We start from the raw sequence: 18,258 nt of genomic DNA, 5'->3' as shown, positions 1-18,258 counted from the left end.
GTGACGTCACTACCTGAACGTTCTTTTCATGCTGCATTCGTGGAAAGTGGGAAATCGGAATTATCCCACTCGGATTGTACCAATTGCGACCTCATAGCGTTCCAAGCGAATGAAAACAGCAAAGACAGGTGATCGCGACAAGTTTTTTTTTTTTATTTTGGCCATGAAACGACATTTGACCTTCAGAAAACCTGCCTTCTCGAAAGCCAACAAATACAAATAAAGGTATTTGTACAATTTGCTTTATTTCTACAAATAAATATCTTTTGTACAAATCATTGCAAAACTTTACGCAAAGAGCAGCATATTCTCACGCAAAGTCAGTAAAATTGTTACGGGTAGTTGTGCTGAATAATTACATTAATTTAAGAATAACTAGATTCAGAAAAGAATTTTGATCTAATTTATGTTTTACTATTGACGGTCTGCTTTTCGACGCGCAGCGCCATTTTCCGAATGACGTCAGATTGAAGCAATTTCGTGAAGTCGGGGTATTTTTTCCGACTTCGCCACTAGGACCTCCCAGTTCGAGTGGCGTTCCGATGATTTTTTTCCTGGTCGGAGGATGGGAATTTCCGACTTCCCACTTCCTCGAATGCAGCATTAAAATGTGTGTCTCGCTGACGGTTCCAAAGATGTCTATGGAGAAAATAAACCCTCCATTTGGACTAGCAGACAAAGCGGTATGGATAAGAGGCCCCAGGAGAGTTTGTGTTCTGTACAGGTTAAGGTTTAGGATTTATAATTGTTTAATTATTCTAATCAACTTTTTACAACTAAAAAACCTATTTCGTTCGCCTTGTTCTTCAATCGAAATTGCAACTCTTCTGTTATGTGTGGACGAATCACAGAGAAAGTTCTAAGGATGTATACGCATCGATCCTTGGAGCGAGATTTTTTATTTTCTGTCTCAAGGCTGATTAATTAGATGAATGAATTGCAGTATCAAAATGTATGCATTGATCCTTGGAAAAGATTTTTTTTTTAAATCAGGGCTGAAAGACGGTCGTAGTTCATTTTGAACTAAATTTCCAAATGTAGGTTTATCTTCCACCACATTGTTAAAACATGCCATTTTGTTTATGCATATGCGTATACAGTGTATTCTACTTTCATGTTCACACTGCATATCTCTGAAACGGCTGAGGTAACTGTATCTTTGAAACATCCTGTGATGTTTTTGGTAACATGACTACTAAGATTTTTGTCTTTCATTAATGGAGACAAACTCAAACAGTAAACTTTCAAACACTATTTTTGCAGTTGGATCACCCAATTGGACACATTGGACATGTTGACAGCTTCCAACAAAATGTTCACTATGTCAAAAATTGGCTTAAAAACCTGTAAAAAAAAATTGGAATATAATTATCAAACATTGTAGTCACATTGCCTAATTTTCTTGCCAAGTGAAGGTCTTCCACTCCATTCATACATGCTTACAAAATTCTATCATTGGCAAAAAAAAATAAATGAAAGTCCACCCTGTCATTGTCAGACGGAGAAAGCACGTGTAAGCTATCCATATTAGTATTATTATATAGTAGTATTATAATAGTATTATTAAAATATTACTATTGCTCGTAAACTTGCACTTGCACCACGCTTTGAAAAATAATTTTACGACTTTAATAGCAGGGCCTCAATATAGACTGTTTTCAAACTTGCTTTGAAAATATTCGTCAGTCTAACACCAGGGCAAAATTTACCCAAATATCTTCGGCGCGGCCAAGTTAAAAAAATATATATATATAAATACATGTAAAATTAAATTTCAAAATCAAATCTTTGTTCTAACAGATTGGGAAATTTTTCAAAAGAGGTCAAATGTAAAAATAAAGTCAATAATAAAACAAAAAATCCGAAATTGTATTTTCGTTCTTCTGACGTCATCACTGCGCGCCCATTCAGCGGGACCATCGCGGCTTTTGAAACAATTGGCTGTATATCTTTGCAGAAGAATCAATTTTAGAGTCGTTTCTATCGTTTTCCAAGACTATTGGCACGATTGACATGATCGAGAAGGAGGACCCGGTGATTACTGAGGAAGAGGCGGCCCAATACGACCGCCAGATCCGTCTTTGGGGCTTGGACGCCCAGAAGAGGTAGCTTAGCCTGTGGTGCTAATTATTGTGTACGGGTTCTTCCAAATTGTTTGCTCTGTAAGCTAATTAATATACATTTTAATTGCAGACTGCGTGGGTCCAAGGTTCTCCTGGCAGGGTTAGGTGGTCTGGGGGCTGAAGTGGCCAAAAACTTGATCTTGGCTGGAGTTAAAGGACTTACCTTGCTCGATCACGACAAGGTAAACGACCAAACTATTGGAAATATGTTACAACTATTCAAATTCCGATTTTATTTACTCGAGCTTGGCACAAGTGAACAATGGTAATTCAGTGATAGCGTCTAATATCCTTCTTTTACTATCTCCGATACAATTTTTTGGCTCTTGATTCCACTACCTGGCTGTGTGGTATCGGCAAATACCGATATTGTACCGACACCACATTTCCTCCCCCCTTTTTAGAACTAAATTACTGTATACTCACATGAATGTAAAATAATTGTAGTCACGGTTTGGTCAGAAATGACCTACCAGCTTTTGTGTCTACAGTACTTGGTATTGGTGGCAATTAGGGTTGGGCATCGTTTGAGTGTGAACGGTTCCGATTCAGATTCTACGTTTCGCTTCCAGCCCAAACAATTCTCGATTCTGATTCTTTTATTAGGCAGGGTAAAAAAAAAATTGCATAGTGTAATTTCTTAACTTGTTGATTATTAGTTAAATTATGTGAACTTTCAATTAACTATGAATTTCTCACAGGGTTTTAACTTTAACTTTACATATTATTGAGCTCCCACTATTGAGCTAACCTGGTGCAGAATATGGAACAAAAAACAACTTGTAAAACTCAGTCAGTCCAGAATAACAACGGGTACAGTATAAAATCAAAGTTTTTGTTGAGGAAAATGATCATATCTGCCTTCCCAGGCAGTAAGCGTGAGCGTTCTGGATAGATAGTGTCCCCTGCAGTGTAGGACACGCGTTCACCGGGTGTAGAGGAAGCTTGAAAGCATAATTATGAGAAAGCGAGAAAAAGTCACAAATATTATGTAGGGGTAAGGAAGCGGTGAGCCGCTACGCACTTTACATTAATGTACCGTAGCTGGGAGCTACAACGAAGCATGAGTATAAATTCTTGTAATTTGATGTAGATGAGGCAAAATGACAAGGATTTCCTTATTTGTAAAACTGATTCGGCGGTGGCAACGCGCTATGTAAAGTACGTAGCTGCTTATGTAGCTACATTAGCCCGATGTAACCATTCATCCATTCATCATCTACAGCTTAATCCGGGGTCGGGTCGTGGGGGCAGTAGAAGACAGACGTAATTTAATGTTTTACTTTCCTGGTTAGAGGACTGGCACTGCGTGTCAAATACGCGGCACTCAGCTATGCACTACTCGGCACTTGTATTCCATGAAGCCAGAGGTGTTTAATCATATTGGTTGTGCAGCCACTTCTGCATGATATAGCTGTGTTGCAAATATTGCATTAAGCTGACTGGCCATTTCTCTTTGTGAAATTGAGCCAAACTTTTGAGCGCCGCCTTACCGTGTTCATGGTCGAAATCCAAGTTGCAAAGACACAAACACACACTTCATGTGGCTTCTTCTTTGTGGTGTTCTGCAGCTATTTTTTTCCGAGCGGCGGTCAGGGCACCGAAACATGGAAAAAATTCGAACGGTTCTGGGAGCATCGGAGTGTTAGTCCCGGACCCCATCGATGCTGGATGCCCAACCATAGTGACAATAAATGAACTCATCTAACTAAAACACAGGGGTGAAAGTGGGCCGGAACGCACCGGATCGGCGTTCCGCCAAGAAATACGATGGCGGAACGCCGTTCCGGCATACGGTGCTTTGATCCCGAAAAAATGACGGCAACTGTCAAAATCCAACGTTTAAAAAAAAAAAAAAAAAAAAAAAAAAACCTGCCACGCACGCATCTCCAATAAGAACAATCTACTAATGTCAGATTTACATAAGTGTTAACAATACAAGCCTAATAAAGAGCTTGCTTAGCGTCATCCGTTTTCACTGATTTTTATTATTCATTTATTCTACGTAGTTCTCCCCAGCGTCTCTCTCTATCTGACAAGTCGCATTGCATGTAGCCCTTTTCACACATATTACCAGGAAATTTCCCGTATAAGGTAACGCAGGATTTACTCTCGTCATTTCTTTCGTGCATTAAAAGATTCCGACAATGAAGCCGGTTGGACGCTTTCAGAGACTTGATCTGTGTTGCCCACTGGCACTCTCTGTGTGTGGAAGGCTGCTGGGCGATTTTATAACCTGGACATTATGTCATTTTTGGTCAGCATTGTCACAATGTTGGTCAAATCCTGTCGTGTTTTGTTCCGGAGGGAGCGTTCCCCGACGTGTAACTGCAACCAATTTAAGGTAATCAAGAGGTAAGATCGGGCCTAAAAAAATCCAGCCCGACCCGACAGGGGTCCGCTGGTATTAATGCCCGACCCGCCCGAGCCCGATCAATTAGCTTGATTTGCAGGCCCGAAAACCCCCCCCAAAATGTTATGTTTTATTTGTAGGCCCGAGCCCGGAAAAAAACCCAAAATTTTATATTTTATTTGTAGGCCCAAGCCCGAGAAACCCCCCCTCAAAATTCTATGTATTATTTGTGAGGAGGAGAGGGAAGGGATGCTCCAGTCAGACCTGGACAGATCACTGCTTGCTCCTTGGAAAAACGGACTGGTTGCGTTTTGCGTGATCACATTTGGTGACAATGCCTGCGCATTAAAGCCTGTCTTTTGTAACGAATTCTCAGTTGGCAGAAAAAAACCGCAACTTTTCGTAATGTTTAAATAGTCTACATATTTTTATGATCATTTTAAATGCATTTGCACAACGAAATAACGCTGGAAAAGTTTGTAAAATGTAAATAGATGCGGTTTTGCATCGCAGAGGAAAAAGAGTAAAAAGAGGGCGCATGGCACGCTCTGGCTCTGCAATGACCATACAGGCCTTGTCTTTTTTATCCAAATTATTTATTTGATAAGTATTCCTTTGTTTAACATCCATACATCGTTTTGGTATACGTATATAAATATATATTTATTTTAAAAATTTAGCGAGAACCCCGACCCGAACGTAATGATTGACATTTTAATTTCGTTATGTTTTCACCTTAGTTTAGCCATTTCCAGCTTGCCATGTTTATAGCCCTGTTTTCACACACACCAGGAAAAAACCAACGCAGGCATGGTGAGAACATGCAAACTCCACACTGGAAGGCCGGAACCCGGGATTGAACCCCTGGTATCAGAACTGTGTGGGGGACGTGCTAACCACTTTGAAACCTGTTGTGTTTTATTGTGTGTTATATTTATAACTGTGCAATAAGTTCTTGCATTTTGGTGGTTTTAGGAGGTTTAAGCCCCCCCCCCCTACACACACACACCCAAAAAAAAAAAAAAAGGGCTCTGTGGCGAACTTTATGTTAGGGAGTTCCGGCAAGAAATTCTAGCCACTTTCACCCCTGCTAAAACATGAGATGTAAAATGCTCTTGAAGGCCCCGCTCCCCAAAAAAATGATCAATTTGGTATCAAACTGTATGCTCGAATTACATCCTTAGTCAGTTCCATTATACCACATTATAGAATTAGCCTAGCTCATGCTCTAATAACTTATGTTAGGAGAGGGCACAATTTCACTAGCAAGCAAAAAAAAAAAGCAATTTACAGTGATCCGTCCTTTTTCGCGGTTAATGGGGAACAGAACCCGTCGTGATAAATGAAAAACTGCGAAGTAACACCCCCCCCTCCAAAAAATATTTTAATTACTATTTTTTTTGTGTGTGTGTGTGTGTTCAATGTATTTATTCAGATTCAGCATTGGAACGATATACATATGAGACATGTTTAATTAAAAAATAATAATTAAAATAATTGAAAAAAACTTTATGTATTAAAGATATACCGATCGATCGGGTCCGATCACGTCATTTTCAAAGTATCGGAATCGGCAAAAAAATATCGGACATGCCTTATTTTAATATATATACATTTTTTGCGATTTTTTTTTTTCCCCCATGTTTATTTACAAACTTTTTCAATGAACAACAAACGGTGACTATCAATTTCTATCAGTTGTTGGCATTTTCTACTGTCACCTTGACATACAGGAGACGAGATACAAACATACATAAATATAAAACAAAAATAAATAAATAAATTAATAAATTAAAAAATTCTCCACATGAAGAAATGTAAGTCAAGCTATACAACTGTATACACGAGTACATTTCCCCAAAAATATGTGCTATACAAACTGCAATACATATACACAAAAATGCAAACACCTTGAAGTACTCATCACATTTTCTTTTCTTTTTTTGTCCTAACCAAAGTCCACGTATACATCAAATGATGACAGGAGGAGAGGAGTAGGGGTCTACTATAAATTCAAGTGTTCTAAAATTGGTTGCCATACAATCAGAAACTTTTGAGGGTTGCCTGATACCTCATACCTTAGTTTTTCTATATGTAACACTCCTGTAAATTCCCTGAGCCAGGTTTCAAAGTGGGGTGGGACATCAGACTTCCATAATTTTAAGATACACCTTTTGGCTATTATCATGCCGTAAGCAATCACAAAAGTCCTATCATGGCCCAGTTTTTGCAATGTTTCAGAGAAACCAAACAGCGCAATTATGGGGTCAGGATCAATTGGTGTTTTGAATACTTTTGAGTACGATTTAAATATTGAAAACCAGAATTCTCGAATCCTTGGGCAGAGCCAAAATTGGTGTGCTAATGTGCTATCCATTATCCTACATCTTTCACATACGGGTGATGTTTGTGGGAATATTTTGTTTAACCTCACCTTTGAATAATGTAACCTAAGAACTACTTTATACTGAATTATCTGTAGCCTGGAGTTAACAGAACATTTTTGAATGTCACTCAGCGCTCTCTGCCATATATCCTCCCTGATTGTAATACTGAGATCCTCTTCCCATTTTTCTTTAATCAAAGATGTGGAACGAGTATATTTAGTCAAAAAAAATTTTACTGGTGAAGAGATTAAATGTTTAGATTCTGGGGGCCCCTTTAAGATTTTAAACAAATCGTTTTCCGGAGGGAGACAGTTGGATGTTGGGATATTTTGTCTGACATAATTCCTCACTTGTAGATATCTAAAAAAATGACCTTTAGGCAAATCATATTTTATTTGCAATTGTTCAAATGAGCAGAATTTATTGTCAATATACAAATTTTTAATCGACTCCATACCCATCTGACTCCATTCCCTAAAAACCGGATTCGTAAATGAGGGAGCGAAAGCATGATTATGCCACATTGGAGCATATACAGCTGTGCTAGGGAGATTGCAAAATTTTCGAATCTGCAACCAGATTTTCTGGGCGAGCAGCATGATAAAATGTTCTTCTCTCTGAGATGACAATGGTCTAGGCGAGGAAAAAAGAATTGCCCGGAGAGATGTTTTTGGGACTAAACTATGTTCTATTGTCAACCAAGAGGGAACATTCTCCAACGACACCAAGTCAGGATTAATTTGCCAATACACCATGACTCTTACATTGGCTGCCCAATAATAGTGCAAGAAACATGGTAGGCCGAGACCTCCACAGTCCTTGGCGTGTTGGAGGTATTGTTTTGCAATTCTGTGCGCCTTATACCCCCAAATGAAAGGCAAAATAACACAGTCAATCAATTTAAAATACTTTTTGGGTATATACACAGGAATGTTCTGAAATAAGTAGAGAAATCTTGGTAGGGAGACCATCTTAATAGTATTTATCCTGCCAATCATTGATAAAGGTAGAGTTCTCCACTTTTCTATGTTCTCCTTTAGGGCATTTAATCTTTCAGTAAAATTTTGTTTAAATGGAGAATTTGGATTTTTTGTAACTCTGATACCCAAGTATTTGACAGTATCTGAGATTTTAAACTGAATCGAAGCTGCAAATACCAGATCTAAATCTGTTGTAAGGGTCATCAGGTCACTCTTCTGCCAGATGATGGTATACCCAGATACTGCACCAAAACTATTAATCAAATCTAACAAATTGGGAATAGAATACTCTGGGTCTGACATGAAAATGGCAATGTCATCAGCATAAGGTGATATTTTATGTTCAACACCCCCGATCACTAGGGATGGGAATCGAAATCCGATTCCAATTCGGAACCGGTTCCGAGTGTTTCGAGGCCTCGACATCACAATGAAAAAGCCTTAACGATCCCTTTAACGAGTCCTGAAGACGTATATTGCGTCGTGACTGTCTTGTTGTCCAAATGCATCAAACTAGCATGGCGCCAAGAACCACTCGCTCCAAAGTTTGACTACACTTCACCAGGAAAGAGTGTGAAAATGAAAGGTTACGACGGGTAAGCACGAGCATTGCAGCCATAAACATAACAATGACAGCACGTAGGTTCAAACGCTTGAAAGTGTGTCTTCACTTCACGAGGAAAAATTGGTATAATTTGCTGACTTTATTCAACCATCACTTGAAGAGTGAAACTAAGAATAGAAATGAAACAAATCAATTTCGTCCCCAATAACAAACAGGTTTGCATCAAAGTAAATCAGCGATGATTAGCTGCTAATAACAGTATGGTTAGCATTCGTTCGCTAGCATTAGCACATCGTTCAAACCACTACACAACTGGACTTAAGTGTCCGATCGCTAGTGGAAACACAACAACAACAACACAAAAGATAATACATACAGGCGTTGCCTCTGTAGATATTAACATTAACAAAGAACGGAGGCTCGTTGAAGTGTTTCCCTCTCTCACTCACTTGGATGCGGCATTTCTTCTCTGGGTGTATGCGCGCTCCAGTGGTCCTCAAACTGCGACCCGCGGCCCAAATATGGCCCGCCTCCACATTTGGTCCGGCCATTTTGAATTTTTTTTTTTTTTTCTCAATCGTGTTATTTATTTTCTGGCCTTTTCCTTGAAGAATTCAGAGAGGGTTATTTGGTTATTATCTGTTTGATTAATAGTGTTTTTATTATTAATTATTATTATTATTATTATAAAGAATCCAGAAAGGGTTATTTGATTGTGGCTTTCTGAAAAACAATAATTTTTTACATTTATGCACTTCTGCAATCGTCACACTTTTTCTGTAACAAACTGACCCCGGCCCCTCATCAGAGAAGGGAAAAGTTATGTGGCCCTCACAGGAAAAAGTTTGGGGACCCCTGCTTTAACACATATTGCCAAAGGCAGAACAAAAACCTATCTGCCTATATATATATACCAATATTTTTTATTTCTATTACATAAATGTTTCAGTAAAATGTTACACATTCTTGTGTATTTGCCACTTATTGCCACAGTTAACATTGAGGCTTTGGGCCTCTTTTGATCTCGTTGTGAGTTTGTAAGGTTGTGACTTCTGATTAAACAAACTCGATGCCAATCAAAACGGTTGTTCTTCTTTTTCCCCAAATTAGAATCGATAAGAGAATCGATAAAGAATCGAATCGTTAAGCAATATCGATAATGGAATCGGAATCGTAAAAATCCTATCAATTCCCATCCCTACCGATCACTGTGGGTTTGATGAGTTGATTTTCTCTTATGCTGATGGCCAGGGGTTCAATCGCCAAAGCAAATAGCAGAGGTGAGAGTGGGCACCCCTGACGAGTGCCCCTCTCTAGTAAAAACGGGCGTGATCTGTCTTGGTTCGAAACAATTGAGGCAGAGGGGCGTAAATAAGCCAACCGAACCCAGGATACAAAAAATTCACCGAGGCAAAATTTTTCTAGAACCTTAAACAGATATCCAAACTCGACCTGATCAAATGCTTTTTCAGCATCTAAATATAAAACCGCTTGTTTTGACCCGAAAGGAAATTTATAGTATGTTATATTTAACACCCTTCTAGTATTAAAGAAAGAATATCTGTTAGGGATGAACCCCGTCTGATCTTTGTGGACAATGGACTCTATACACGCTTTTAGTCTACTAGCAAGTATTTTAGTGAAAATCTTACAATCAAGATTTAACATGGAAATTGGACGATACGATGCAGGATTAGAATCATCTCTGTCAGGTTTTAGAATCAGGGTTATATTCGCATCATATAAAGTAGCGGGAAGTGCTTTTGCTTTCATAGAGTGTAAGAGCATTCTAAGCAGGAGTGGGGCTATCTGTCCAGCGAAACTTTTTATAGAATTCTGATCCATACCCATCGGATCCTGGGGCCTTCCCAGAGGGTAGTGATTTAATGGCATCAGAAACCTCTCTTATGGTCAGAGGTTGATTTAAGGAATGACGTGAGGCATCGTCCAGTCTTGGAATAGGGATGTCTTTGAGCCAGGAGTAAACATTCCCTTGTGCCTTTGATGTATACAAATCAAAGGCACAAGGGAATTTTGACTGATATATATACATTTTTTAATTAAATCGTTTTCTAATTGTATTTAACGTTACAGACAAAACGTCTTACACTCATCCAGAGTCTTTAGTTTTGGCTTAAAGTAGGGCTATCAAATTTATCGCGTTAACGGCGGTAATTAATTTTTTAAAAATTCATCACGTTAAAATATTTCACGCAATTAACGCATGCGCTGCACGACTCATGCAAGCATTGTCGCGTTCAATCTATAATTGCGCCGTTTTACCTATATATAGAGCTAAAAGGCAGCGTAAAATGAGTAGAGTGAATTTTGGCAGTCTTTGGAGCCTTTTTTTAATTGACTTAAGCCTTAAAATACCTCTCTCAACAATTGGAAAAATCGTGGGAAGCAATGTGGGGAAGAAAGGTTGATCTTTTTCTTAACACCCAATGTTATTTCCCAACGCAAAGAAGATATATCAATTGGTGCCACTACGCACAGTCATGGTTGCACTTCCCATCATGCATTTGGGCAGAACAGTTAAATGGCTACAGTATCATTTACTGAAAGCTCAACAAATACCCTAGATGGCAATATTTAGTCACAATATACAAAGTCACATTTATCCTTTAAGAATTACAAGTCTTTCTATCCGTGGATCCCTCTCACAGAAAGAATGTTAATAATGTAAATGCCATCTTGAGGATTTATTGTCACAATAAACAAATACAGTACTTATGTACTGTATGTTAAATGTATATATTCGTCCGAGTTTTATTCATTTTTTTCTTAATGCATTGGCAAAATGCATATGATCAGGAATGATTGGAATTGAATCGGGAGCAAAAAAAAAAAAAAGCAATCGGATCGGGAAATATCAGGATCGGCAGATACTCAAACTAAAACGATCGGGATCGGATCGGGAGCAAAAAAACATGATTGGAACAACCCTAGTATTTATATATTTTGATAAATGGTTTTTAAGCACTTCAAATTTAATAATTATCATCCGTTTTAAGCATGTTACTGTCCCACCGAATTATTTTTAAACAAGAATAAAGTGGAAAAATGCTTGTCTTTAATAAATGCGTCGTTGAGTAAGTCCACTCAAATCCGCGCAAGCCGCTCTCTTACACACAATGAGTTGCCACAGCAACTGTTTAACAAGTTAAACGATGATTGACGCATGCGGTGCTTTGAAGTTTCGGCTTCCAGGCATCTCTGGCAAGATCAAACCTTAACATCTGTCAATCATCGTGAACTTTAATAAGCAACTCCAGTGCACTGCCTTACCAAGAAAAGGAGAATGAGGGAGAGTACGACTTGTGATCGGATCGGGACAGCTCATCTGTATTTATTTATTTTCTTTGGAAAAATAAATATGCGATGGAGTGAGGGTGCCAACTGCCAAGTTTGAAGTGCGAAGTCCCGAGGGATCACTGTATGTTTATAGTGCCTTTAACAGAAGGCTTCACAAAGCACTTGACATGTGTGCCCACACCCTCGCGCACACATTCATACACCAATGGGCTTCTGCTGCCATTCAAGATGCTGCCAGACCCATTGGGAGCAAATGGGGTGGTGTCTTGCTTCTGCTGCCATTCAAGGTGCTGCCAGACCCACTGGGAGCAAATGGGGTGGTGTCTTGCCCAAAGATTCAAAGACAATGTGCACAGACAGGACTTGTGCACATTGTCGTTGGACGACCCTGTAACCACCTGCGACACCGTCGCCCCAACAGAACCAGCCAGGCTCATGTGGCTAGCATGCTTTTTCCCTCCTTAAAACAAAGCTAACATCTTATAGATGCTCATGTTGATGTTCGCAAAACTGTTTCAGTGCAGCACAACTATATGTACCACAATACATACTATATAATGAAAGGTAACGTTGCTGATTGGCTTGTTGGTCTCACCAGGGGAATGATCAGTCATGGGCTCAGTTTCTAATCCCAGTGACCGAGCGAGGCCAGAATCGGGCCCAGGCGTCCCTGGAACGTGCCCAGATCCTCAATCCCATGGTGGAAGTACTTGCTGACAGAGACAGAGTAGAAGATAAGCCCGACTCTTTCTTTCTTCAGTTCAATGCGGTGAGTGTAGAGGCTAAAGCCCCCAGGGTTTCCAGTCCTCTTCATGGTGTGTGAAAAACTGCAGTAACACTTAGAACTCAGTGATTTTGTTGTTTTCCCACCTACAGGTTTGTTTGACGTGCTGCTCCAAAGACACGATGGTGCGCATTGACCAATTATGCTCGCAGCACAACATTCTGGTCTTTTGTGGTGACGTTCACGGTTATTATGGTTACATGTTCTGCAACCTTGGACCCGAGCACAACTATGTGGAGTGAGTTCAAAACTCAACAACTCGTTAAAAGCTCTCTGCAGTGGGTTTTTAATTTTTTATTCAGGGAGAAACCTAAAGTGGTGAAAAAAGCGATGGGAGACTCCAATGATGGCCCTGACGCCAAGAAGGTCAAAGTGGACCCCAATGAAACCACCATGGTAAAAAAGGTGAGAATGTGTAGTACTTTTATTTTAACACGTGCATCAAACATTAAATGATTTATCAACTGCTTTCATGAGTTTGAATGCATTCACCATTTTTTTATAATGGCATGTTTCTACCAGACGTCCAAGTTCTGTAGGCTGAAGGAGGCTTTGGAGGTAGACTGGACCAGTGACAAGGCCAAAGCCGCCCTGAAGCGCACACCTGTTGACTACTTCCTACTTCATGGTGCTCACACTTGTCTTATTATGAGGGGGCATACACTTCAGTTGAGGAAAATTGAATATAATATAAACATCTTAGGGCTGCATTTATCGATTATTTTAGTAGTCGATTAATTATGAATTAGTTAGTTCGAATAATCAATTAATCGTATTAGTACCATAAAAAAATGAAAATACCTGAGCTAAGCCGGAAACGGTATAATTGAATAAATAAATGAGGACAAGTAGTACAACAAAAGAACAATTGGCCAACTTGCATAGCAATAGTCCACTGGCTCAAATGCTATAAAATGCTTTTAAAAAAAAAAATTATTTACATTGCTCCTAAAAAATTATTCACATAATCCCCCAAAGAAAAAGCTAAATATACATATAAACTAAATTACAAATTTTTAAAATAAATGTCCATAAACAAAAATTTACCTTATGTCGGTCTTAACAGGGAGCAGCTGGATTCAGCCATGTTAAATGAGTTATGTCATATTCACTGTTGCCACTAGAGGGCAGTGTATCCACCCAAATGACTAAAAATAAATGGAAACACTTTCAAAACAAACCCTTACAACGCCACTTTATTTAAACGAATACTCGAAACAGCAAAAATTAATTTGAAGCTTCTTTCTTACCGTATTGGCCCGAATATAAGACTGCCCTGATTATAAGACGACCCCCTCTTTTTCAAGACTCAAGTTTGAAAAAAGACGTTTTGAACACCAAATTAATTTTTATACAGAAAATAATTACAGTCCATCTGAAACAAATGATTATAACAATATGAGAGAAAAAGCATGGTATTTTGACTCATTCAAACAAAAGCGCAATCACATTTGTAAATGTATTGCTTCTGGTTTTTGAAATGTAAATAAACCAATCTATTGTGATAAAACAACAAAATTGCAATAACTGCATTAACCATCAAAGTGAAGTCTAACTGTAACTTTAGTCTTGAAACTAGCGCTGTCAAAAGTTTCGCGTTAACGTGCGTTAATTAATTTTTGAAATTAATCACGTTAAAATATTTGACTCAATTAACGCACATGCCCCGCTCAAACAGATTAAAATGACAGCAGTGTAATGTCCGCTTGTTACTTGTTTTTTGGTGTGTGGCGCCCTCTGCTGGCGCTTGGGTCCAAATGATTCTATGGGTTTAAGCACAATGAGTGAGCATGGTGTAATTATTGACAATGGCGAGCTACTAGTTCATTTTTTGATTGAAAATTTTACACATTTTAATAAAATGAAAACATTAAGAGGGGTTTTAGTATAAAATTTCTATAACTTGTACTAACATTTGTCTTTCTATCCATGGATCGCTTTAAGAGAATGTTAATAATGTTAATGCCATCTTGTTGATTTATTGTTACAATAAACAAATACAGTACTTATGTAACGTATGTTGAATGTATATCTCCGTCTTGTGTCTTATCTTTCCATTCCAACAATAATTTACAGAAAAATATGGAATATTTTATAGATGGTTTGAATTGCGATTAATTACGATTAATTAATTTTTAAGCTGTAATTAACTCGATTTAAAATTTTAATCGTTTGACAGCCCTACTTGAAACAAATCTGAAAAAGGAAAAACATTGCAATAAAATAATGCAAACTGGTTAAACTTGAGAGTAAATGAGATCTGTCATGACAGAACATCGCATCAATGATATCTGGCGCCATCTAGCGTCGTAAATGGGTATGTCTTGACCGCGAATATCTTATTTCTATGCAAAAAACACCGTCTTATATTCGGGCCAATACAGTATTCAAGTTAATCGATTAATCTTTGTCGCACTAAAACATAAGTAACATACATTTACAAAAATAAGTACAAATGACTTACAATATGCATAGTTAAATGGAATGTATTTTGAAGAAATCGCAAATATTGACTTTTTTAAATCATAAAGAAATGCGTAGCCTAACATAAATGAACAAAAATAAAAAATAAGTTCTCTTAAAGATCCGCTCAACTTTCCGTTGCATTACCGTTTTTTATCGCATTGATTAAACAAGGTTGTTTTTTTTTTTTCCTCTTTTGATAGTGCCCGAAAATGTGCATTTGAACCAATCAGAGCTAACTATCCATGCTGATTACATGTTAGAATGTCAGCCAATTGAACGGACAACTGATTCCAGGTTGGTCTGCTCGTCAGGATCAGATTGAGAGAGCGTGAGACGCTGGGCACAGCTCCGTGGAATCAATAAATAATATTAGTGGAAAGGGATGACGCTAGAGCAGGGCGGTAAACCGAAAATTTACCGTTACCGAAATTCTTCACGATGACCGACGTAATTTTGACCATGTCGGTAAATTCGGTAATTTAATAAAAGAAGAAAATATAGTCTTTTCATGCCGCTTTGACTCTGTGTTGTTCGGCTATGTTCATTCCCCTTTAAGAAAGCAGTGTGCTTACGTTTGGAGTCACATGGTTTTCAGGAAGCCAATCAAACAGAAGCCCGGTAGGCTAACGCTAGCTGCTAACGCTAGCGGCTAACGCTACAAGTAAACGGGATGAAGTCGGGCTTAAGTTAGCTTCGCCAAACTTTCGCCCGACATTAAGTAAACTCTTGACGGGTTTCAGATAGGGATGGAAAAACCGAGGCTTTCTGAAACAATGAACCACTTTTAAGACAATTGCCCTAAATTGAATCATTGTTTGACACACTGCAAGAGCCCCATCTACTGGATAAACAGTGCACGTTTCTTTTTAAAAGTAAAGTTGACAATTTCCTCAGCATTACATATCTTCAATAGAATTAAGTGGATGTCGTCTATTTCAACCAGGAGATCATGTCGTCATTAAGTGTGATTTACACAATTAAAGTTGACCTCTTTAAGCCTGTGTCATTGCTTTTGTCTGTGAAGATGTGTTCAAAACAGTATTTGTAACACACGACAGTGCTAGTCTTGTAAGTGGCTCGTCCTAGATGACGGGGAGTAACTATGTATTGCTTATTTTTTGTAAAAATTACAGTACAGTAAGCACAGTGCTTGGGAACAGGAATATTATTTATTGCATACTGTAAGGATTTCTAAAATCATAAGATGTAAATAACTGAGCCGAATAAAAGAAAGGAAAGGTTTGTGAAACATTTTATTTTTTAATTAAGTATAATTTCTGGGGGGCAGGTGGATGTGTCGTATTTGTATCTATTCTAAATATCTAAACGCATGCCACTATCTAGTGTATAACAATGCGGAATGAATTTAATGAAATTCAAGTGATATTTTTCAAGTCATACAAGCTGTTATAAATGTTCACACAAGAATTCTTATTGTTTACAATATATATATTTTTTTAATACTTAATGTTTAGACTGCATGTGCAATTTTTAAATTGAAAGCTGGTAAATACATTTAACGAGAAACTGTTAATTTGTATTCCATGCATTGATTCAAATTTTCAAATTATATAACAGTTTGCTTGGGCGAATTTATCGTCATTTATCGTTATTGAGGTAAATCTGCTCAATTTATCGTGATACGTACTTAAGGCCATATCGCCCAGCCCTAGTATGACGCTACACAAATACTTTAATAGGCATTTTTTTAACAATTGTTTGTGTAAATCTGACATTAGTAGATTGTTTTCTTCTTGGAGATGCATGCTTGGCAGGTTTTGTTTTTTTAGCATGGAGTTTTGACAGTTGCCGTCATATTTTCGGGATCAAAGCACCATTCCGCCCCGTTCCGGCCCCAAATCTTTTACCAGAACTGCATACCGGACCGTCCCAGGCCAACCCACTTTCACCCCTGTTTATACGTCCTGAAAAGGGTGGTATTTTGGCTAACTTAGGGTCACTGAAGATGCCACAATCTAACGATACAAATAAAACAATAAATGGGGGAATGCAAATATTAGTTTTTGCGTATTAGTGTGCCATGTTGTTAAATGTTTACTTACACAAAAAAAGGGTTGAATGGAAATATTTATTGTACGTAAATAACAAGTTCAAAATGAACTACGACCACCTGGCTTACTCCTGCGATGTCTCATCAGCCCAGAGACATGAAAAACACAACCAAAGAGCTGGCCGGCTATCTCGGTACAATTCACAATTAATGTAATTAATCAGCTGAGAAAAAAAAACATTAATTTCTGGTTTCAAGTATTGATGCGTACACATCCCGTACATTATAACTACCAAATTTCATTGTGATCCATTCACGAATAACGGATTAGTAGCATTTTTAGTTGTTCTCGCTAAGAACAACAATGAAGTGAGCGAGAACTTAAGTGTGGAGGGAGGGAGGGTTTATTATATTATATCAACAGGAGTAGCAATATATCGGCCAACCTTCACTATGAATGCTCAATCCGTTTTGATTGGGAAGTGCGAATGAATGAACTTTCATTCCAGTTAAAATGGATTGGACATCTACCGCAGTCAGTGACAGCCATTGAGTTATATGCGAGTACCCTGTAAGAAATAAAATCATAATTTATGACTGAACGGGTTAAGTCTGCAACATAAAATGTATGAAAAGGGAAACACTAAGTACATATTTAATTGGAACTCCAATCACTGCTTCTTAGTGATGCTGAAGTTCCGCACCGACAAGGGACGAGACCCCGACCCAAAATGCTTCAAAGAGGACAGCCAGCTGCTCAGTCAGATCCGCCAGGATGTTTTGAGTACGTTGGGCGTGGATGGCGACCTGTTCAAGGACGACTTCATCAAGTAATATTCTCATCGGCGAGCCATGGTCATTTACTGTTTGTGTCGAAAACCTTGACTGTGTCATGGCGTCTTTCTCAGTTTCTGCTTCTCCGAGATGTCGCCTGTGTGCGCCGTTGTGGGAGGAGTGCTCGGACAGGAAATTGTTAAGGTAAACACGCACATGTGGCAGCAGCTATCTGATTGTAACCCTAAAAGTGTTTTTGGTGGTTGTCCAGGCTCTGTCCCAGAGAGACGCACCGCATCGCAACTTCTTTTTCTTTGATGCACGCAAAGGAAATGGTATTGTGGACTATTTTGGACCAAATTGAGGATGTCCTCACTATTTTCTCGCATCCAAGTGTTTTTGACATCACCTACTACGTCCTCCAATCTCCTAATTTCTGACATTTTCTTACATTAATAAAAAAAATACTGCAAAAAAAAATCCATCTGATCATATGT

General features: G+C 38.4%; 1 protein-coding gene across 4 annotated transcripts; it reads left to right on the top strand.

Moving 5' to 3' along the window:
- Window positions 1-58: 58 nt before the first annotated feature.
- On the top strand, window positions 59-18,244 carry sae1 (SUMO1 activating enzyme subunit 1). Of its 4 annotated transcripts, none has more exons than XM_057839221.1 (10): window positions 59-225; window positions 1,996-2,105; window positions 2,194-2,305; window positions 12,325-12,495; window positions 12,603-12,748; window positions 12,813-12,915; window positions 13,033-13,138; window positions 17,673-17,817; window positions 17,896-17,965; window positions 18,033-18,244. In XM_057839221.1, the coding sequence occupies exons 2-10, from the start codon at window positions 2,014-2,016 to the stop codon at window positions 18,123-18,125; spliced, it is 1,038 nt and encodes a 345-aa protein (XP_057695204.1). In that variant the 5' UTR covers window positions 59-225; window positions 1,996-2,013; the 3' UTR covers window positions 18,126-18,244. The 4 variants fall into 4 exon arrangements, with proteins under 4 accessions (XP_057695204.1, XP_057695205.1, XP_057695202.1 ...); XM_057839219.1 differs by lacking the exon at window positions 59-225 and adding an exon at window positions 495-683; XM_057839220.1 differs by lacking the exon at window positions 59-225 and adding an exon at window positions 702-724.
- The last annotated feature ends 14 nt before the right edge of the window (window positions 18,245-18,258 follow it).

The sequence above is a fragment of the Corythoichthys intestinalis genome, chromosome 6 (genome assembly GCF_030265065.1).
Source record: "Corythoichthys intestinalis isolate RoL2023-P3 chromosome 6, ASM3026506v1, whole genome shotgun sequence".
Taxonomy (NCBI): Eukaryota; Metazoa; Chordata; class Actinopteri; order Syngnathiformes; family Syngnathidae; genus Corythoichthys; species Corythoichthys intestinalis.
Note: the sequence above shows the minus strand (reverse complement) of the source record. Positions and strands in the feature narration are given on the sequence as shown.